The following is a 22,625-nucleotide window of genomic DNA, read 5'->3' as shown; positions in this document are numbered from 1 at the left end:
AGTCCACTATGTGGGCTTTCAAAACCACTAATAGCTGACTGAACACATCAGCTAAGCCAGTTTGTTAAAATTTGTGCCTTGGGCCTGGACATAGTGAGGACAAGCTCGTCTGTAGGACAGCTGAAGGCTGACACTACAACACTGACGGAGTGCAAGCTTGTCAGAAGTGTCATTATTCAGATGAGACATCAAATTGCTTGAGACATCTCAAATCATTCAGGAGAGTCGAAAAGATCCATTTGCAACTCCTGTTCGGCATAATATTTGCCCAGCAGGTTGAAAATATTCCTGTACCCGTGTCCTCTGCAAACATTAAGCGCATTTTCATATTATCACTTATTTCATTTTAGTTTCTGAGGAGACCAGAATCCGTGTTCATAATGTAAATGGAACTTGGATTTATGTAGTGTGTTTAACAAAATCATGTACCCTAAGGTGTTTCACTGGAGTATTATAAAGCAATATTCAGGTCCTAGGCCCAACTAATGTCATCTGCTTCTTCAAAGACCTTCCCTGCATCATAAAGTCAAAAGGGGGTGGGGGGTGGTGGTGGTTGTTGTGATGGTGGGATGTTTGCTGATGTTTGCACAATGTTCAGCACCATTCTTCAAAGAATTCCTACAGTGTGGGAAACAGGCCATTTGGCCCAAGAAGTCCACACCGACCCTCCGAAGAGTATCCCACCCAGACCTATTCCCCTATCCTATTGCTCCACATTTTCCCTGACAAACGCACCAAACCTACGCATCCCTGAACACAATGGGCAATTTGGCATGGCCAGTTCACCTACCTGCACATCTTTGGATTGTGGGAGGAAGCTAGAGTATCCGGAGGAAACCCACGCATAAATGGAGTGAATGTGCAAATTCCACACAGACCAAGCCTAGAATCTAACCCGGGCCCTGATGCTGAGAGGCAGCAGTGCTAACCACTGAGTTACTGTGCCACCCATACTTGACAAATCGGTTACTGTAAATAGTGCATGTCCAAATGCAGCAAGATCTGGAAAATATCCAGGCTTGGATTGACAACTGGCAAGTAACATTCGTACTACACAAATGCCAGGCAATGACCATTCCAATAAGAGGCAATCAAACGACTGCCCTTTGACATTCAATGGTATTGCTATCAGAGTCCCCCACTATCAACATCCTAGAGGTTACCATTGTCCAGAAACGGAACAGTGGCTCAGTGGTTAGCACTGTTGCCTCACAGCACCAGGGACCCAGGTTTGATTCCAGCCTCAGGTGACTGTCTGTCTTTGTGGAGTTTGCACATTCTCCCAGTGTCTGCGTGAGTTTCCTCCGGGTGCTCTGGTTTCCTCCCACAATCCAAAGATGTGCAGGTCAGGTGAATTGGCCATACTAAATTGCCCATAGTGTTAGGTGCATTAGTCAGAGGGAAATGGGTCTGGGTGGGTTACTCTTCGGAGAGTCGGTGTGGACTTGTTGGGCCTGTTTCCACACTGCAGGGAATCTAATCTAATCTAATCTAATCTAATCTAATCTAACTGCACTTGCTATATAAATACAATGGCTTCAAGGGATAGGAATACAGTGGGGAGTAACTCACACCTGACTCTCCTAAAGCCTGTTCAAAACACAAGTCAGAAGTATAATGAAATACACCTCATTTGCCTTGATTGAGTGTAGCTCCAACAACAATCAGAAAGCTTGACACTTTCCAGGATAAAGCAGTCCACTGATTGGCACCATGTCCAAAACATCCACTCTCTCACCAATGATGCTCATTAGCAGCAGTCCTAATTACAAGATGCAGAAATTCATCAAAGATCCATCAACATCACCTTCCACACCCATGATCATTTCCATCTAGAAGAATCAGGGCAACAGACACATCAGATACCACCATGTGCAAGTTCCCCTCCAAGACACGCACCATCCTGACTTGGAAATATATCGCCATTCCTTCACTGTCACTGGGTCAAAATCCTGGATTCCCTCCCTAAAGGCATTATGGGCCTAGCTACAGCCATGAACTGCAGTGGTTCGAGAAAGCAGCTCAATGTTACCTGCTAAAGGACAACTAGGGCAGGGCAATAAATGCTGGGCTAGCCAGCAATAGCCAGACCCCATGAGTCAATAAAAAAGTGACACAGCCATTAAGGTGATATGGTCAAAATGTGAAGTACAAGGAGCAACTTAAAGGAGGATCGAAAGGTAGAGAACTCCACAGAGCTTTAGAGAGGCAATCCTAGAGCTTAGGGCCTTGGCTTCTCAAGGCATGGCCACCAAATTCTGGAACAATTACAACTAGTGATGTTCAAAAAGCCAGAATTGGATGACTGCCAATATCTTGGAGAGTTATAGTGCTGTAAAGATAAGGAGGGGCAACACCATGGAAGGATTTAGAAACATGGATAAAAACTTTAAATGGAAGGTGTAACTTTGAGCATTAGTGTGGGCCAGTGATGAACAGGGTTTGGCGTTAGTGAGAGCACAAACAGCAGAGTTTGTCGGAGGTAAGAGGCTGAATAGAGGATGGGTCAAGATACAAGTAAGGAGGTTCAGAAAGGGAGAGCTTGGAAGGGTGAAATTGTGGAGGTAGATATTGATGGAATAGGAAAAATGGATCTAGCAGGTGAGCCAGAAGACACTTCAGAAGTCAGAAGTCCTCATCATTTAGCTACCCAAGATCCAGAAAACCTGGCTGACGAGGGATAAATTTAAACATGTGGTTTACTATGAGGGAGGCACATTTATTATACTTTGAGGAATTAAGTTGGTTGTGTGTAACCACCACCCCCAATTCATCCCACACCTACTGCTTCAAAATGTTAATATTCAACATGATTCTGTTTGGGAGTTTTTTTAATTCCAAAGAACTAGGTTTTTGCAGATTCAGCATTCTACTGGCTAAACGATCGTGGTTGTGTTCAACTACCAAAGGCTGATTCACCATGATTTTAGAATCAGAAGTCAAGACACTCATTTGTTTTCTCTGATTCATCTCACTGCTGTTGGCAGAATATTCAGCAAATTATCTTTGTCTTTCTCTTTCAAATACTGTTTTGAATTCCCTGCAATTTTTGAACTTGTTTGTTTAATTTTGCAAGTTTCTTTGTTATATTCTTATATGTAAGGTTATACCGACTGTAAATATTTGTGCTGATTAATTCCTCAGGAGGAAATGACGAAAGCTGAACCGTGGTCTAGTGCTCAACAATCACTCAGCAATGGTAACATGGGAACAGGAAAATGGAGAGTTCCTTCTTATAAAGATTATTTGGAGTTATTCAGAAGTCTGTTAGACTGTGGAAGAATGAAGGTGAGTTGGGATTGTAGTGTAAACTCTCACATGCTGCCTCTTATTCAAATTTGATATAACTTCTCAAACAAGTAAACTTCAGGATGAGGCATTGCATTTGTTTATATTAAATAATTCACTTTCTCTTTTATGTAAGCAACCATACAATTACTCAGTGAAATTACAATAGAAGGGAGTCATTATGATCATGGTTTGCCTGTTTCCCTTTGTTTCTGGGACTCGGTGGGTGAGGGTGGAAATGGAAAACCTATTAGCTTAGCCTTAACTCACAATGCACTGAGCAACCTGCTTGTTTGTCCTTTTTCACAAACATTGTACCATGATTATGAGACCATTCACTGAACAGAGCTTAAAAATGCTTTAAAAATACCTTTTAGACTTTCCATTTGTAGTAAATGTTTGAGGTAAATGTATTCTAGGAAAATGCCATTGTAATTAAATTTCTGCTTTTGTAAATCTATCCATTGCTAGCCAGAATAATTAACAGCATGGCTTCTCTTCCTTTGTGAACAGCAGCACGAGGCTGCAGTAACTCTTCTGAATTTGAGAAACCTTTAAAGTTATTCTGCACCATGACAACGGGGGTGACATGTAACAGGTCTTTAGAACCATCAGACAATCTCATCTTCTACATGTCCTTTGTTGCTACAGCTGCCTCCAAGGTGTGTGGCGATTGCTTTTGAGAGGAATAATTTGCCACCAGCTGCTCTCTATACCATCAGCCCGAGCGAATTATAAAATTTAAATCTTTTCAAAACCTGAATATTGCTTCTATGGAAAAGCAGTTCTAGCACATCTCAGTCCCGATCAGGACACAAAGCAGAAATTTATCTCCACGTAATCCATCAGTTATCTGCATCCTGAAATCTTCCTCCTTTAATTCCAGTCTTCCCTGTTTCTATTTTATCTACACCACTGTTGTTATTCCTTCTTTCAGTTTCCAAGCTTGAATATTCAATTCAAAAACTTATTTCTTCACCATGTACTGCAAATACTTTTCCAGAAAACCTTCAATCTTCCCAAGACAATTCATGAGCTTTGAAAATCTAACTTGCGAAATAATGTAATCATTGCACTTTTATCTTGTCTTGCTTTTAACTGTATTCAATCTTGATGATCTTTATAATAGTACATATTAGCTATTCAGTTAGACAGAAATGAAGGAACTCACAATGGCACTGCAGGTTTTACCCCACAATTATAGTTAAAAGTAATATGATCTTAAAACTCAGAAGTATAACTTAATTCTTGTGAGTAGTGACGGGTGAAATTGTGAAGCATATGAGGCATTGGAAGATAAAAGCATGAGATTTGTTGTTCCGGGTGGAAAACAAATCTAACATTTTTGATGTTTTATATTTTTAAGGAATCTGGATTGATTTATGAGACATTTCAGATGTTTGATTCTCCCCTGAAATCTTTAAATCGGCTGCTGTATGACGAATTTATTAAATCAGTGCTCAAGATTATTGAGAAGTTGGATCTGTCAGTGGACAAACAAAGCCAGAATGAAGAAGGGGTATTATTTGTTTTTGTCTTTATTACAGTGTGTTTTCTACGTCCAGACATTTGATCACTGGAAATTTAATCAATATATTCTGAGACTCTTGGAGCTATTGGCTGGGATTATCCTCTCCTTACAATTGACAGGAAGGGGAAATAGGCGAGCTTGGCACTGCTGAGAAATCCACCATCTCAGCAATCAAGTCTGGTTGGCAAAGTTCATGGCTCACCTTCCTATTTGCCACAATTAAGTTCCTTAATTGGTCTGTGAATAGCCATGTAAGAGCGCAACTCACTACCGGCCTGATTACCACTTTTCTACAAGGTGAGAAATGTGACTGCTCCCCCCCCATCACCACCCGAGAGCCCCACCCCACAATGCCATGGAAAAATATTTACCATGTACCCAGTGCAATCTTTCTTGGCTGTCCATCCTGGGTCTCCAGTGATGATTTGCAGTTCCCAGTAACTGCTGGCCTCTGACTGGCAATTTTTGATCAGGTTGAATTTCAAATGTCAAGGCTGTTGATTGGCTGCGATGCTCACCAGTCAGCAGGCTTTCTCTGGCCTGCCACCACACTTCATGTAGAGACTACTGAATCCGCCCCATTGTTTTTATTTACGGCGTATCTAAAACCTCATTATACAAAGGAACCTCGATTATCTGAACGACACGTATTACGTTCAATAAATTGAATTCCGGATAATTGAATGCCAGATAACATAGTTTAGCCGAGCATCGGGACATTGCGATCTTGCCAGATGATCCGATATTCGGATAATGAATGCTGGGTAATCAAGGTTCCTCTGTATTGATCTTAATTGTAACCCTTGATCCCACTAACATTTAAGAACCTATCTATCTCAATCTTAAATATACTCAATGACCTGGCCTTCACAGCCTTCTGTGGCAACAATTCCATAGATTCACCACTGTCTGACTGAAGGGAGTTTCTCCTTATCTCCATTCTAAGAGGTCTTCCCTTTATTCTAAGTCTGTGTCCTTTGGTCCTAGTCACTCCTACCAATGGAAACATCTTCCCAAAATCTCCTCTGTCCAGGCCATTCAGTATTCCATATGTTTCAATTAGATCCCTCCGAACCTTCTAGACTCCATCGAGTGTAGACCCATACTCCTCCAACGTTCCTCATATGTTAAGCTTTTCAGTCCTTGGACCATTCTCATGAACCTCTTCTGAACATGCTCCAAGGCCAGTATGTCCTTCCTGAGATATGGGGCCCAAAACTGTGCAAAATATTCCAAGTGTGGTCTGACCAGAGCCACGTACAGCCTTAGAAGTACATCCCTGCTTTTATATTCACGTCCTGTCATAATAAATGGCATAATTGCATTTGCAGATTATAGGTTAGTGTTAATTTGCATTATCACTGTCTGGTTTAAAATTGGGAGAAAGTGAGGACTGCAAATGCTGGAGATCAGAGCTGAAAAATGTGTTGCTGGAAAAGCGCAGCAGGTCAGGCAGCATCAAAGGAGCAGGAGAATCGACGTTTCGGGCATAAGCCTGAAGAAGGGCTTATGCCCGAAATGTCTGTTCTCCTGCTCCTTTGATGCTGCCTGACCTGCTGGTTTAAAATTGGGTGCAGTTAGAGAGTCCAGTGATTCAGACCTAGTAGACTCAATTTCTACCCAGAGCTTCTAGATGTCTATTTTATGAGTTTTTTATCAAAGATAGGAAATAAATGTGATCTTGCTACAATGGCAGCATTACGTGAACAAAAAAAAAGGAAAAGGTTAAAAAGGAACAATTAATATTTCTCGTTGTTGTTGCTACAAGGGATATGCCTGAAACATCGACTCTTTGGCTCCTCAGATGCTGCATGAATTGCTGTGCTTTTTCCAGCACCACACTTTATTGACTCTGACTCTGACTTCTCCAGCATCTGCAGTCCTCACTATCTCCTAGTTTCTACAAACAGTGCAAGCAATGAGAAGCAAAAAAGGTGCAATTTTAGCCACTTGAGCTGTGCATTTGGCACTGCACGTATGACGCGCAAATAAAAACTTAAAAAGTGTATTCCTAAAAGTTGTGCTTAAATTAAATTCCCATAAATGATGGATGAGATTGCATTTTAATTTGATTAATAATTGTCTATTTAAAAATCTTAAGATATTGCAATGATTATTTGCAGAAACTAGGTGCAGAGCTCAAATAATTTATTGAAAGATATGCCATGAAGTGAAGTTCACTGATTGCTTTGCAGGGTTCAGGTGACGTCAACAGCAGTATTGTAATCCCCACAACAGATCCATCGGCAAACCTGCAGCCGACTAAACCAAAAGATTTCACTGCTCTTTTCAATTTAGTAGAGTTCTGTGGGTGAGTATGCAGCTATTAATAAAGTGATAATATAAACGTCAGTTTAATTATTTCTGATGATAAGTATCCTTGGTAAATTGTTGTAACCTGTTGTTTCCTTATTTTCTGTGGACTTCTTTGCTGTCCTTTGAAGTCAGTGCTCAGATAAATTCACCAAAAAGTATTAAAGTAATGAATGTGTTTCAGAATCAGGTGATAGTCATTGGTGATGGGGACTTTGGTGAATGAGCAGTGAGCCAAAGTTTTCCAACTAGTCTTGGCTCTGATTGATCTAATTTGCTAATCAAGTACGAATGTCATCCCTCCTGTTGGTGGATAAAATATCTACATCATTCAGAATGATAACAACTCAAAAGATTCATAACTTTTAAGCTGAAGTATGACTTGAGAAGTTAACCATCAGGATTGTCCTTGTCTACATCATAATTTAAATAGATTTGTGAGCAGTAGGATTTAATTGATTATACAATACAAGTCATTCTGCTATAACATGCATTTTGTTAATGCAAATTCGCTCTAATGCGATTGACAAATTTTTAAAGTGTGTATTGGTTTTAACACCATTCTGGCCCCATTAGTTTAAATGGTATGACTATAACACAATTTTCTTAAAACACGAGATTGCAAGTGAATGGAACTCCTGCATTATAGCAGAACTGACTGGATGTATGTCATGGTCACTCTTCATATCCCCCTTCATTGGTGGGGCAACGTACAATGCCCAAAACCTAACATTAGTGATGTATATCTTCCACTTTACTTTGAAGCATTTTTAATATTTAAGGGCTTTATGATGAATTTACTGCAAAACATTGATTTCAGAGCACAGTGCACTCATACATCCAGTGTCAAATATATGAGTAGAAGAAGGCTACTTGGTCCTTGAGTTTGTTCTACCTCTGGGTAAGATCACGGCTGATCTGGTTACTCCATATTCCCACTTAGGCCCAATAATCTTTCTCCCCTTGCTCATCAAGGATCTATCTAGCTCTGCGTAAACAATATTCAAAGGCTTTGCTTCCATGGCCTTTTGAGGAAGAGATTACCAAAGACGGTTAACACTGCTCTAAGTGGATGGTAGTCATGTTTAAACAGTGAGCCAAGTCCGCGATTCTTCCACAAGCTTTCCATATGCATGCTATCAAAACTGTCAAGATCTTAAATGGCTCAATGAAGCTGCCTCCTACCTTCTAGGCTCCAGTGGATACAAGCCATGCATGGCCAACCTCTCCTCAGAGACCACTCTTCTATTGAAACGTAGAAACCAGGAGTAAGAGTAGTTGGCTGAGCCCTTTGAGCCTGCTCCGCCATTCATTACGATTGTGGCTGATCCTCTGTCTCGATTCCAAATTCCTGCTTTTCCCCATACCTCCAGATACCTTTAAAATCTAAATCTTTATCTATAGCTTTCTTTAATACATTCAGTAACTTGGCCTGCACAGCTGTCTGTAGGAGATAATTCCACAGGTTCATTACCCTTTCAGTGAAGAATTTTAAATGTTATTTTAGTTGTAGAAGGTCTACCCGTATACTGAGACTGTATCTTGGTGGATGGTCTCTCAAACCAGGAAGAACATCGTCCCTATGTCTAGTATTCCTAGCACTGTTAGAATTTTGTATATTTCAGTCAGACCCACTCTCATCCTTCTGAGCTTCAGTGAGTACAGGCCCAATTGAACCAATCTGTCCTTCTAGAACAAACCTGTCATTCTCAGTTTCAGCTTAGTAAACCTTTGCTGCACTCCCTCTATGGCAAGTAGATCCTTTCTTGCAGGGAGACCTGTTTAGATATTAGTCTGGTAAACCTTTTTCAAACTGCCTCCAACTTATTTACTTCTTTAAATAAGGAGACCTACAAACAATACCCTAAATGTGGTCTCACCAATACCCATTATAGCTAAAGTATAACCTTCTCTATCTTTGAATTCAAATTCTCCTTCAATAAACATGCAATTATCAAGCCTTTTGCAAATCACATAGTAGGACACCTAGTCTCCCCATCTCAGAGTTCTATAGTCTCTCACTGTTTGGATGATATGCTTCATTTTGACAGGAAGAATAGAAATTGACAGTTTCCAATTGCCAAGTTATACTTTATTTGCCTGATCTTTGCCCACTCACTTTAGCTTCTACATCCTTTTGTTATCCTTATGCTGTCATCACAAGTCATTTTCCTGTATCTTTGCATCATCAGCAAGTGTAGTAACCATGCTTTTCTTCCCTTCATCCATGTCATTTATGTAAATTGTAAAAAATTGAGGCCTCAGTGGCATGTTACAGCAAGCCAATCTTCTATCAATGCTAATATGTTACCCCTTTAGGATTCTGCAATGACCCTGATTTGGCTGATTATCAAATGCCTTCTGGAAATTTAAATGCGGTACTTGCACTGGTTCCCCTTTAACCACAACGTATGTAACTTGCTCAAAGAACTCTTAAAAATTGGTGAAGTATGATTTCCTGTCACAAAACCCAGTTGCTTCTTTCAGTGCCGTATAAGGTTTCTAATAATAGCTTCTAACATCTTCATTGTGACGGATCTTAAGCTTGCTGCCCTATAATTGTCTGTCTTCCCCCATTCGCTAATTTCCATTCTAATAGAATGTTCCCTCACCTAGGAAGTTCTAGGAAATGAAACCAACACATCAACTATCTTTCTTGCAACTCTTAAGACCTTGGAATGAAATCCGCCAATACTCAGAAGCTTGTCAACTTACAGCTTTAAAAGTTGTTTAATGCTACTCTCTGGTGAATGTATGTTTCTTAAATTCGTCCTTCCCTTCCAATTCCTGATTTACAGCCATTTCTGGGATCTTACTTGTACCTACTACATGCAAAATATCTGCCAAATCAACTGCTATTTCCCTGTTTTCTGCTATTAATCTCCCAGACATTTTCTATAAGACTTGCTTAATTTTTCTTTTATTCCGTAGGAACTCTAACTGTCTGTCTTTATGTTTGTAGCTATTTTTCATTCCCTTAGTTTTTCCCTCATCTTTCTTAGTCATTCTTTGCTTTTTTGATATTTTGTCCAATCTTCTGATCGGATAGCCATTTTTGCATAATTATATCCTATTTCAGTAAATTTGATACTGTCTTTTAATTTTTTTTTAAGTTAACCACAGAAAGTGAACCCTCCCTTTGGATTTTTCTTGTATTCTGAACCCTAAATGTCTACCATTGCACCTCTATTGACTTGTACCATAACCTAATTCACCACTTCACTTCAATGGGTACTGCTGTCATCACCTTGTAGTTGCCTTTATTGAAGTTTAAAATATCAATCTTGGATCCACTCTCATCTGTCCCTCAAATGAATATTTAATTCAAGCATATTATCTTTACTGCTGACTAGAGTCAACTTCAAGATGAGGTTGTTAATTAATCCTATCTCATTAGAAAATGCCAGGTATGTTATAGCTATTGCAAACATTTTCAATGAACTGCTCATCTGGGCCACCTTTGCCCATCTGATGTTATCATAGATACGGTCTATATATAGGTTAAAATCACCCCTCATAATTATTGCCATATCTTCCTAATGACTTCCCATTATTTCTTCCTTTATGCACCTTTAAATCCCTGCACAATTTTATTTGTGGTTTGTTTTGCAATATTTAAATATTTTTTCAGTTACTCAAACAAAGCAATTGTTTTCTAAATCAGGGAATTGTTAGAAAAGCATACAGACTTCTTTGAACATTGGGTGTATAGATTTGGACATGAGCTCATTCTACGATCAACACAGTTTCCTCTCGTCAGTGGATTCTACAAACTTCTGTCAGTCACAATGAAAATAGCCCGAAAAATTAAGTATTTTGAGGTAATGAAAGTATACATTTAGATGTCTTTTTTAGATCTCTGTTTGTTATTTTGTATAAAATGCTTTGTCTGAAAGGTGAAGTTCACAGAAATCCCCATGAAGGACGCATTGAAGTCAATTGTTATCTATTATATTAGAACAACCCAGGGAACTGAATGATCAGTTTCCCTCACATCTTGGAGAAAACCTAATTTTTGCTCAAACTCTTATATGTCATGGGTAAGCCGAGAAAATTATGGTAAAGCAATTGTATGCCTCTGCTATTGTTCTGTTAATATATTGAAGGAGGAAGTTTAGGATATTCTAAACTGCATCAAGATAGACAAGTACCCAGGGCCAGATGGGATCTATCCCAGGTTACTGTGAGAGGCAAGGGAAGAAATAGCTGGGGAATTAGCAGATATCTTCATATCCTCTTTGACCATTGGCAAGGTTTCAGAGGACTGGAGATTAGCTAATGTTGTTTCCTTGCTTGGGAAGGGAAGCAGGGATAATCCAGGAAATTATAGGCTGGTGAGCCTGATGTCTGTGGTGGGGAAGCACATGGAGAAGATACTGAGGGACAAGATATATGCACGTTTGGAAGAAAATAGACTAGTTACTGACAGCATGGATTTGTACAGGGAAGGTCATGTCTCACCAATGTGATTGAATTTTTTGAAGTGGTGACAAAGATAATTGAAGGACTGTGGATGCACCTTTTCTAGACTTTAATAAAGCATTTGATAAAGTCCCATTTGGCAGATTTACAAAATCTAAAATCATGTAGGACTCGGAGTGAGCTGGCTAGATGGATACAAAACTGGCTCTGTCATCGAAGACAGAGGGTAGAAGTGGAAGGGTGTTTTTCAAAATGGAGACCAGTAACTCGTGGTGTTCCACAGTGATCAGTCTTAGGTCCTCTGCTGTTTGTAGTATATATAAATGATCCAGAGGAGAATGTGGGTGGTCTGATTAATAGGTTTGCAGATAATACGAGACTGGTGGAGATGCTGATGAGCCGATGATTGTGAAAGAATGCAACAGGATAAAGATAGATTGGCAACTTGGACAAATATGAGGTGATGCATTTTGAAGGATTAAATTTAGGTGGGATTTATTCAGTAAATGGCAGCACCCTTAGGAACATTAGTATGCAGACGGATCTGGGCATGCAGGTTCACAGTTCCTAAAAAGCGGCAACACAGGTGGCCAAAATGATTAAGAAGGCATGTGGCATGCTTGTGTCGGCAAACCATGTTGCAGCTGTATAAAACCCTTGTTCGGCATATTGTATGCAGCTTTGGTTGCCACACTACCAGAAAGATGTGGAAGCATTGGTGAAAGTTCACCAGGGTGTTGCCTGGTCTTGATGGCATTAGTTATGAGGAAAGGCTAAAAAGACTAGAATTGTTTTCACTAGAAAGACTGAATAAGGGCAGAAGTTTTTTTTTAGTTTAGTTTAGCTGGCACAGGCTTGGAACACTGAAGGGCCTGTTCCAATGTTGTACTTCTCTTTTATTCTTTTTGTCTTTTGCTCAAAAGCTGCCATGGGGAGGTTTTAATTAATGGCCATTTTTGTGAATTATTTGAATTCCTTAAACTTCGTTAAAAATATGTTGCATCAAATGTACAGCATGCTTTGAATTACTCATTGCTGGATAAATACATTTCTTCTGAAATTCTGATTGGACTCATTACTGATTATTTCATATTTACAGCCTTTAGTTTTGGACGACTGGAGTCGTTTTCTTTCTGTTTATCTTATAAATCCCTTTAAAAATCACAAAGACCCATGTTGGATCACTCCTAGAGAAATTATATCTTTTAATCTTTTCTGATAGGTATAATCCTCTTAGGTCTGGATTCATCCTTGTGAATCTTGTTTGTAGCTACTTAAATCCTCTATATTCTCTTAGCAGTTCTATTCCACAAGTTAGAGAGTATTCTTGTAGTCTAACTAAGGTTTGCAATATGTTTAATGTAGCTTTTTTGCTTCTTAGTTCCTTGAGGTTGAACGTTTGGTTTGCTGTCTTATGACCTTATTAACCAGCATGCTATTTGCAGTCATTTATGTATCTGTAATTCCCTTTTTTCTGTATTCCATTAAGACTCCTCTTATTCTTCCTACTACATAACAACCTTATAACCGCTCTCAGTTTTAATTAATTTATCAAGTATGCATAAATTATGCAAATATATTAATGTTGTCCTGTATTGTCTCACTTCCTTTGTATCACCTAAAGCTTCCAATTTGGTGTCATCCATGGATTTCTGTATTCCAGTTCGTAACTCCAGATCATCAACATAATTTGTGAGGTTCTGATCCTTGTACCATTATTTTGTCTCATATATATTAACATCGCCACTGTTTCTTCTATTCCGAGGCTAGCTTGTTGTTTATTCTCCTACCAGTCCCAAGACTCCACATTTTCTGACCATCATTGTAAATCCACAGAGAAATCACGCTTTTGATGTGCTTGCTGCTTGAGTTTTGTTATTGCTTGAGTATCTGATTTAAAGGGAAAGTTGTGTTTTGCCAGGGTGTCAACCCAAAAACCCGAAAACAGTGTCCCAAGAACCCAGAAAAGTTTGCCTGCTTTGCGCTATTTGGAAAGTTTGGAAAGGAGGTGAGAATCATCTCAAATGCTGTTGAATGCGTTTGAGATAAATGTTGAATGCAAGTTCCGTATGATTTAGCATTGATAATTTAAAAACCATTTTACACTGAATGGAATCTACATTATGTAATTAATAAAATGGAGTGGGAATTTCATCCTTAATGCTAAATGGTTAGATAATTTAAATTATTCAACTTCAAATTGAGCATATATTTATTAGTATAACTAGAAAAATGTCAGTGAAAAGATTAACATCAATTATCTGTAGCTTTTAAGATCAGTCCTTTACCTGCTGGATTTGTTGACATGTTATTTGACGTCAGTTAGCACTTACATAAGTAAAAGCAGAAGTTTATTTCTCAAATAGCTCCAAGGTACATGATGCAGATTGCATGTTGTCTGTCAGAACTAGCAACTTAATGAACCAGTTAGATTTTTTTATTTTGTACATTTTTAAAAAAGTATTGCTAGAGGTGAGACAGCAACATTTTTAGGGTTGCTATCCTTAAAAACAGGACAACAAAGTCATTTAGCAAAATGATGGAAAAAGGATTTTGTCAGGCTTGAGCTGCTTATAAAATGAAGAAACTCCGAATGTTGTTCTTTGGTCATTGAGGTTCCTGTCATCCATATAAAGCAGAAGGAATTACATTTTAGTTTATTTTTAGCTTAGGAAACATGGGAAACTCTTGACTAACTTAATATGGTTTAACTCAGTTTCACCAAATGTTATTTATGAATGATCTTCTATTTTTTCAATATTGTTGGGTGAGGTTCAATTAATATCTTGGATTTTAACTGAAAGTTGCAATTGATTGTAGTCTTCTGAACAGATTGCATTCATGATATACTTAAAATCCTAAGAGTGTGGAAGCAGGCCATTTGGCCCATCAAGTCCACACCGACTCTTTAAAGAGCATCCCACCCAGACACCTCCCCCACGCCTCAAACCTCATCCACCCCATCCCTGTAACCCTACATTTCCCAGGGTCAATCTACCCATCCTGCACATGCCTGAACACTGTGTGCAATTCAGTGTGGTCAGTTCCACCTAACCCACACATCTTTGGACTGTGGGAGAAAACTGGAGCACCTGAAGAGACCCACATCGATAGGGGGAGAATGCACAAACTCCACACAATCACCCAAGGCTGGGTCCCTGGCACTGTGAACCAGCAGAGCTAATCACTGAACCATCGTTTTATTTAGAAATGTTCATGTTAATATAAACTTTTGCTAACTGTTAATGTTCATAATTTTAACTTGATAAGATGTATAAGGATTGATTGCACAATGAGTTAGAACCTGAACTTTGCCATGTCATTTATTACAGGTAGCAATCAGAATGAAACAGTACAAGGATGAGTTACTGGCTTCATGCCTAACATTTGTGCTTTCTCTACCATATGACATAATTGAACTTGATATAAAGACTTTTATTCCAGCTTTGCAGGTTTGCATATTATACAATTTAAATCTTCTTTGTACTTTATAGTACTTTTCAGAACTATATGTTTTAATACCAAATGTCAGCTTAGTTGTTCATGTTATGTAGTTTGAATTTTGGATGTTCAAAATAACATTTTCTCTGTCTAGTGAAACCTGCTTGATAGTATTTCAGTTTGGAATTCATTATTTCAATTGGTCATTATCTGTGTATATTTCTAAACTGCATCTCTATTTTGCATAAACCTCGTCTTCCTGTTGCCAGCTTCTGTCTCATTTTGTCATGTTTGACATTTTGTCAGTAAGTTCTATATTGGCCTTTATACTGGGTTTCGCATAATCACACACTTTGACCACTGTAATTGAAAAACATTTAGAAGTAATTTCCCAACTTAGATGTACACATTGTGGCAGTTATGAATTTACCTTGTGACCTGCTGAATTTGATGAGTATCTGGAAAGATACTGCTTGATTTGGGACAGCCAGCACAGAATTGTGAGGGGTAGGTCTTGCCTTACAAGTCTTATTGAATTCTTTGAGGAGGTGACCAAGCATGTGGATGAGGGTAGGGCAGTGGATGTAGTGTACATGGATTTTAGTAAGGCATTTGATAAGGTTCCCCATGGTAGGCTTATGCGGAAAGTCAGGGGGCTTGGGATAGTGGGAAGTTTGGCCAGTTGGATTGAGAACTGGCTAACCGGTCGAAGTCAGAGAGTGGTGGTAGATGGTAAATATTCAGCCTGGAACCCAGTTACAAGTGGAGGTCCGCAGGGATCAGTTCTGAGTCCTCTGCTGTTTGTAATTTTTAATACTGACTTGGAAGAAGGAGTCAAAGGGTGGGTCAGTAAATTTGCAGACGATACGAAGATTGGTGGAGTTGTGGATAGTGAGGACGGCTATTGTCGGCTGCAAAGGGACTTAGATATGATGCAGAGCTGGGCTGAGGAGTGGCAGAAGGAGTTCAACCCTGTCAAGTGTGAGGTTGTCCATTTTGGAAGCACAAATAAGAATGTGGAATACAGGGTTAACGGTCGGGGTCTTAGTAAGGTGGAGGAGCAGAGGGATCTTGGGGTCTATGTTCATAGCTCTTTGAAAGTTGCCAATCAGGTGGATAGAGCTTGTAAGAAGGCCTATGGTGTATTAGCGTTCATTAGCAGAGGGATTGAATTCCAGAGTCGTGAAGTGATGTTGCAGCTATATAGGACCTTGGTAAGGCCACATTTGGAGTACTGTGTGCAGTTCTGGTCGCCTCATTTTAGGAAAGATGTGGAAGCTTTGGAGAGGGTGTAGAGGAGATTTATCAGGATGTTGCCTGGAATGGAGAATAGGTCGTACGAGGATAGGTTGAGAGTGCTAGGCCTTTTCTCATTGGAACCGCGAAGGATGAGGGGTGACTTGATAGAGATTTATAAGATGATCAGAGGAATAGATAGAGTAGACAGTCAGAGACTTTTTCCCTGGGTACAACAGAGTGTTACAAGGGGAGATAAATTTAAGGTGAAGGGTGGAAGGTATAGCGGGGATGTCAGGGGTAGGTTCTTTACCCAGAGAGTGGTGGGGCATGGAATGCGCTGCCTGTGGGAGTGGCAGAGTCAGAATCATTGGTGACCTTTAAGCAGCAATTGGATAGGTACATGGATAAGTGCTTAAGCTAGGACAAATGTTCGGCACGACATCGTGGGCCGAAAGGCCTATTCTGTGCTGTATTGTTCTATGTTCTATGATGCATGACCTGACTAGATTATGGAGATTATTCACTGGCTACAGCCAGCCAGATTGTATGGCCGACTGGTGAGTCAACCTTTGACACTTGATTGTGTCCAGGGATTAGAGAGAAGTGAAGGAAGAGGATGGGAGGTGGTTTTGAATTCTATACTATAGAGCCAGGGAAAAGCCTTTCAGCATCTATCCTGTCATGCTTCCTCAGAATCTTATATTTCAATGACAGCATTTCTCTTTTTTCCAAACTTCAGAGAATGTAAACCCATTAACATAGTACATCTTTCATCCTTGAAATCATTCTATGAACTTCCACTGTACAACCTCCATGTATATATTTTTTTGATGACACCAGATATAGTGTGCCAATGCATTGTACAGTTCTATATATTTGTATAAAACCTTGGTCTCCACTGTTTTGATCTTCATGATATGGAACATTTTTGATTCTTTTCTCCATGGAAAGAAACTGGAAGTGACCTGATAGCTGTCTTTAAGATTACCCAAGTGTTTCATAGATTAGACAGGGAGAAGATGTTTCTACTGGAAATAGAAACCAGAACAAGTGACCATAAAGTGATTACTAATATTTCCAGTGGGAAATTCAGGAGTAATGTTTCTCTCCAGGGAGTGGAACTTGCTTCCTGAAGGAGTAATTGAGGTGACTAACACAGTTGCATTTTGAAGGAAACTGTAGAAGTATGAAGAAGACAAATATTGGACCTGTTGAATCAAATGATCTTTTTCTGTGCTGCAAGTTCTATGTGAAGAATATATGGCCTATTGTTTGTAGTGAATAAGCTTACAGAACCCATAATTGGGAATATAATATTTTCTGAAAACACAGGTTGGTTAAAGACAACCAGCATGCTTTTGTAAATAGCACATAATGCTTAAAATGCAAGAGTTTTTTTTTAAAAACAGTGAATTAAGGATGTAGAATGGATATTGTGAATAGTGATTATCGGTTGAAGAAGTATCAGTAGGCGACCTGTAGATAAAATTAAGGTGAAATGCATTGGGAATGTAAATAAATGAAGCAACATAAACAGGAATATGGTTAAAAGGGAAACAAATAGGTTTGTGGTTAATGAGTGTTTTTAGGGTGGCAGAATGTCATCTGTAGAAAAAAAACAAAAAAAAACTGCCGATGCTGGAAATCTGAAACAAAAGCATTAATTGCTGGAAAATCTCAACAGCATCTGTGGAGAGAGGTCAGAGTTAATCTTTTGTGTCCCGTAACCCTCCTTCAGAACTATTCTGAAGAAAGATCACTGCACCAGGAATGTTGATTCTGATTTCTCTCCACAGATACTGCCAGACCTGTTGAAATTTTCCTGCAATTTCTCTTTTTGTTTCTGGATGTAATCAGTGCTGTCCTCCATGGCTCAGTGGTTACCTGATTGCTTTTGTCCATATATTTAAATTACTTGTATCAATTTCAAAGACATAGACAGGTCAGTAGTTCTTCAGAAACAAAGAAAAAGCAAGCATTTGAAATCCTAGATTTTATAGATGCACATAAGAGGACAGAAGTAATGCTAAACTCTCTGTGCAAATCATTGGTAAGCCAAAGTTACAGTATGACAGAGATAGCATGGGTAATGGTGGACTGAATTAACGTTAAAATTCAATTATTCTTTGACTTTTCTTCCACTGCTTCCTATATCAGACAGCATTTAAACTTGGCCTTAGCCACATCCCACTTGCTGATGCTGGATTGGATGCTCTTGAGCATTGGTCAACTCGTATATCCAAGCATGTCATTGAGCCTTATTACAAAGACATTTTACCACACCTGGATGGTTACCTTAAAACAGCAGCTTCAAGTAAGATCCTTCAGTTTGTCTCTGTCTCTAATACTAAATTAACACTTTATTTATTAAATAAAATTGTTCAGTGGGAATGTAAATGTATTGACTGTTAGAAAGATCCAGAAAGTTTCAGTCTTGTACGCTTTGGGTGCACATTGTTGTGATTTCTCCACAGATCATGCAAAACTGTTGTATTATATTTTAGTTAACTGGTTGAAATGTATGCTTTCAAGTGAGTTTACAGAAAATAGACAAAGCTGGAGGAATTTTATAGTCAGATGCACAATAGGTGTTTTATTCAGAGCCTGCGTGATGGATGAAGACTCAATTTAGGGAGTATTAATTTGAAAAACAAAATAAATCCAAAAATCGCAATTAGGTGACCTCCAAGTTTGACTTTTGAAAACTTGCTGATTTAACAGAAAAGGAAGGAAACAAAGAATTTCAGAGCATCAGGATCTTGAAAAATAAAATATGACAAGTAAAGTAAATAGATGAAATGATTCATTGAAAATGAAGAACAGATATTCTATGACTGTTTAAAATGTCATTTCATAATGCAGTGCAGTTCAAAGGGTATTATACTAATTTTCAAATGGACTAATACTGATCTACACTTGGCAATGTTTAAATATCTATTCGTTTAGTCCAACAATGTAAAAACATATTTTGAAGCTTTCAGGACATTCTGAATGTGTTTGACTGTCATTTTACTTTTTCAGTCTAGCCACAGATGTCATGTAGGAAACAAAGCAACCATGAAAGCTTGCTCAAACATCAATGAAAAGAATAACAAAATGTCTTTTTTGGAAGTGTTATAATCCCAACAAATTGTAGTACTGGATAAGTTAGATCCCAGAGTGAAACTTGGCTGGATAGACCACAATTTTGTGTTTGCATTTGGTGTTTAGTCACTGAAAATTTTCTCACTCCATTTACTTGCACAGAACTGATACCATACATCTGTTTGATCTCTATTGTATAATTTGGTCATTTGAATTTTAATAATTTATTATGTACTTCTATTAAAATTAGATGAGATAATTGGCCTGGAAATTGGAAGGTCTCCCTTATTTTTATTTGAATAGCAATGGACTATTGAGTCAGCCAGAGGAAGTAAATCGGGCCTCATTTTAACATCTTAACTGAAAGGTAGCCCCGCTGACAGTGCAACCCTTCTTGGAATATCAACCTAGATCAGCTACCCAACTTTTGGGAGTGGGATTTACTTAGAGGCTTGAGGGCTATCAACTGAACCACAGGTTATACTTGCACTTTTTAGCCCAAGCTTTGTTTCAGAATTCTGCAACCATTCTTTTTTTTTAAATGAGTTTTAATTTTTGATATTTCATTTTTTCAAATTTCATTTTAGATGAATTTGAAAGCAATTGGGAAATGATGAGCATGAATACTTCAAGTAAAGGTGGTAACAAAGTTCTTATACGCCGCCTGAAAAATGCAAGGGATCTTTCCATGGTATATGACTTTCTTTTTGAAGTTTACTTCTATAGCCTGTTCCTAATGATTCGTGGGTAATGCAAAACTGTTTTGAAATCTTTGTTTTGCTTCTTGTGAAACAGAGTGAAGAGACCCCTGCTGCTGCTGTGAAGAAAAGAGTAGTGCGGTTACTTGGGTCCCTCGGGGGTCAGATCAATCGAAGCCTAGTTGCAGGTGGGTGTAACAACCATTGGAAGTATACAAGTGAAGAGGGCACAAAACAGAGTGTATATTCTACCGCTCCATGTGTAACTCAATGTTTTTGCAATTATGCTACTCTTCCTCGAAGCTTTGGTTGATGTTCTTTATCTTGAAAGCTGTAAAAGAAAATTATTTTATGAAGAGCTGATGAGGCTTTCACCGAGAAACCCAGTCCACTTCCACAAATTTTGAAACCTCTGCTCATATTCTGGAAGCTGTGACAAGTTGTACCACAGGAGCTGAGACTATCTATGGGAGTGTAAAACAGCCTGTAATGTTTCTAAAATTTACAAATTCCATTTTCTCCATCTCCACCAGTTGAGAAAACCTCTTTAAGAAAAAAAGTTCCAGGATCTGCATCACTGCCAAAACCTAATCAGCTTGCCCTTGTGTTAGCCCTATTCATGTACCAAGTTTAGATAAACCTTTTTGTTAGTTTATGAACAATTTATCTTAGAATCTAACAAATGGGTGAAAACATTACCTTCTCCAACCTTGGTGCAGAGGTCAAAAGGGAAGGAAATATAAGGCTGCTGTATGTTGTGTAATAATATTTGTTGAAAAATGTGTTGCTGGAAAAGCGCAGCAGGTCAGGCACCATCAAAGGAGCAGGAGACCTGCTGCGCTTTTTCAGCTCTGATCTCCAGCATCTGCAGTCCTCACTTTCTCCTAATTATATTTGTTCTAAATTTGACTTCAGATTTCATAGATAAATTTATATCCAGTTAATACAATAGTATTCACATTAACTTCATTTCTTAATGGTATGATGTGGCATAATGGAACTCGATGCTCTTGCTGATTTACATTGAGTCTTTTGTGCTTGAAAGGTAAAAATAATTATTTGCAAGCGAGAGCTGAATGGAATTAATAACCAGTGGAACAAGTAGTTTAATAACAATAATAACCTAAATGTTCATTTTCTGTAACTTAATTTGTTGTTTTCTTGATACACACATACAACCATGAGTCCTAATTGTTTACATTCCTGTAAATTGACAATGAAACAGGTTGATTTGATTTGATTTATTGTCATGTGTACCTAAGTACAATGAAAAGCTTTTTTGCGAGCAGTACAGGCAGATTATAGTAAGTAAGGACACATGGATCATAGGGTGATAGGTTTGTCCTTATGTCCTGGATATCATATGCTTCACACAGTAGGGAAGGAAATGTTAAAGGTCAACCAATTCACAGTCCTCCTCCATTCTGTGTCACCAGTTGTAGTCAATGACAAACCCGAGAGCATGTTATCCAGCTTCCAGTTCCTCATTGGCTAGAAGTGATGGATAAGCATCAGAATTTGATGTCCATGCAGCTTGTACTCAGATTTCTTTTTAAACTTTTTGTTTTAAACCAAGGTCTTCGATTTGGATTTGCATCTAAATAGCATTCATCACCTTAAAAGCAGTTTTTGAGAGAGATCTTACCTTTCATCATGTACCTCTTCACTTATGCCAATGGAAAATATAAGTTTTATGAATGAATGCTGATTCATTCACCATCCATGTTTGAACCCACCGAATTAATATGGGAATTAATGGCTTTGTGAAATACCCACATTAGGTAGTAAGCTTCTTGTTCAAATGCTCTTTGCCACCTTCCTATCAAAGTCCATATCCATACATTTTCCCATATCATATCCTGTCTATCACCTAACACTCACTTAAACTGTCCATATATCTCTGAAGACTTAGTGTCAACTTATTACTTTTGTGTTATCTGCAAACTTGGTGATAGTTCATTCATTTCCATCTTCCACATCATTCATACACATTGTAAACACTTGTGGCCCCAGCACCAATCCTTGTTGTATTTTGTTAGTTGTAGGTGCTATTCTGAAAATGTACCTTTATTCTAACTCTGTCTTCTGTTAGTTAGCCAATCATCCTTCCATGCTAATATACTATTACCAGCACCGGGGGATCTTATCTTATTAAGTAGCCTTACAAGACAGTACCTTATTAAATGCCTATAGGACTTCCAAATACTTTACATCTACTGTTTGCCCTAAATTATCCTACTTGTTAACTCATCAAAGAACTGTAATATGTCAGGCATAATTTCCCTTCATGAAGCCATGCTGACTCTTCTTGATCACATTATGTATTTCTAAATACTCTGTTATATCTATTATAATAGACTATAACACTTTCTCAATAGAAGACAACACTGTCCCATTGATGGATATTAAGATAACTGGTCTATTGTTGCCTTTTTTTAATCATCATCCATTTTTGGGCAAGGGTATCATATTAGCAGGCTTATAATCCTGTAAAACTTTTACAGAATCTAATGATTCTTAGAAAATTACCAGTGCTTCCATTATCTCTGTAACTACTTTTTTTAATATCTTGGGATGAGCTATGCGTAGTCCAGGCAGTGATTGAGCTT

The 22,625-nt window shown here is 38.5% G+C and overlaps 1 protein-coding gene across 4 annotated transcripts in view; it reads left to right on the top strand.

The window, feature by feature from the left end:
• Nucleotides 1–22,625, top strand: part of prkdc (protein kinase, DNA-activated, catalytic subunit) — a 255,219-nt gene that overhangs the window by 32,237 nt on the left and 200,357 nt on the right. For all 4 annotated transcript variants that reach the window (XM_072570496.1, XM_072570494.1, XM_072570493.1 and 1 more), the window contains exons 15-23: nucleotides 3,145–3,288; nucleotides 4,655–4,807; nucleotides 7,015–7,130; nucleotides 10,797–10,953; nucleotides 13,476–13,562; nucleotides 14,887–15,006; nucleotides 18,392–18,548; nucleotides 19,906–20,009; nucleotides 20,114–20,204. In XM_072570496.1, the coding sequence (XP_072426597.1) occupies nucleotides 3,145–3,288; nucleotides 4,655–4,807; nucleotides 7,015–7,130; nucleotides 10,797–10,953; nucleotides 13,476–13,562; nucleotides 14,887–15,006; nucleotides 18,392–18,548; nucleotides 19,906–20,009; nucleotides 20,114–20,204 (1,129 nt within the window). The remainder of the gene's footprint in view (nucleotides 1–3,144; nucleotides 3,289–4,654; nucleotides 4,808–7,014; nucleotides 7,131–10,796; nucleotides 10,954–13,475; nucleotides 13,563–14,886; nucleotides 15,007–18,391; nucleotides 18,549–19,905; nucleotides 20,010–20,113; nucleotides 20,205–22,625) is intronic.

Source organism: Chiloscyllium punctatum, chromosome 5 (genome assembly GCF_047496795.1).
Source record: "Chiloscyllium punctatum isolate Juve2018m chromosome 5, sChiPun1.3, whole genome shotgun sequence".
Taxonomy (NCBI): Eukaryota; Metazoa; Chordata; class Chondrichthyes; order Orectolobiformes; family Hemiscylliidae; genus Chiloscyllium; species Chiloscyllium punctatum.
Note: the sequence above shows the minus strand (reverse complement) of the source record. Positions and strands in the feature narration are given on the sequence as shown.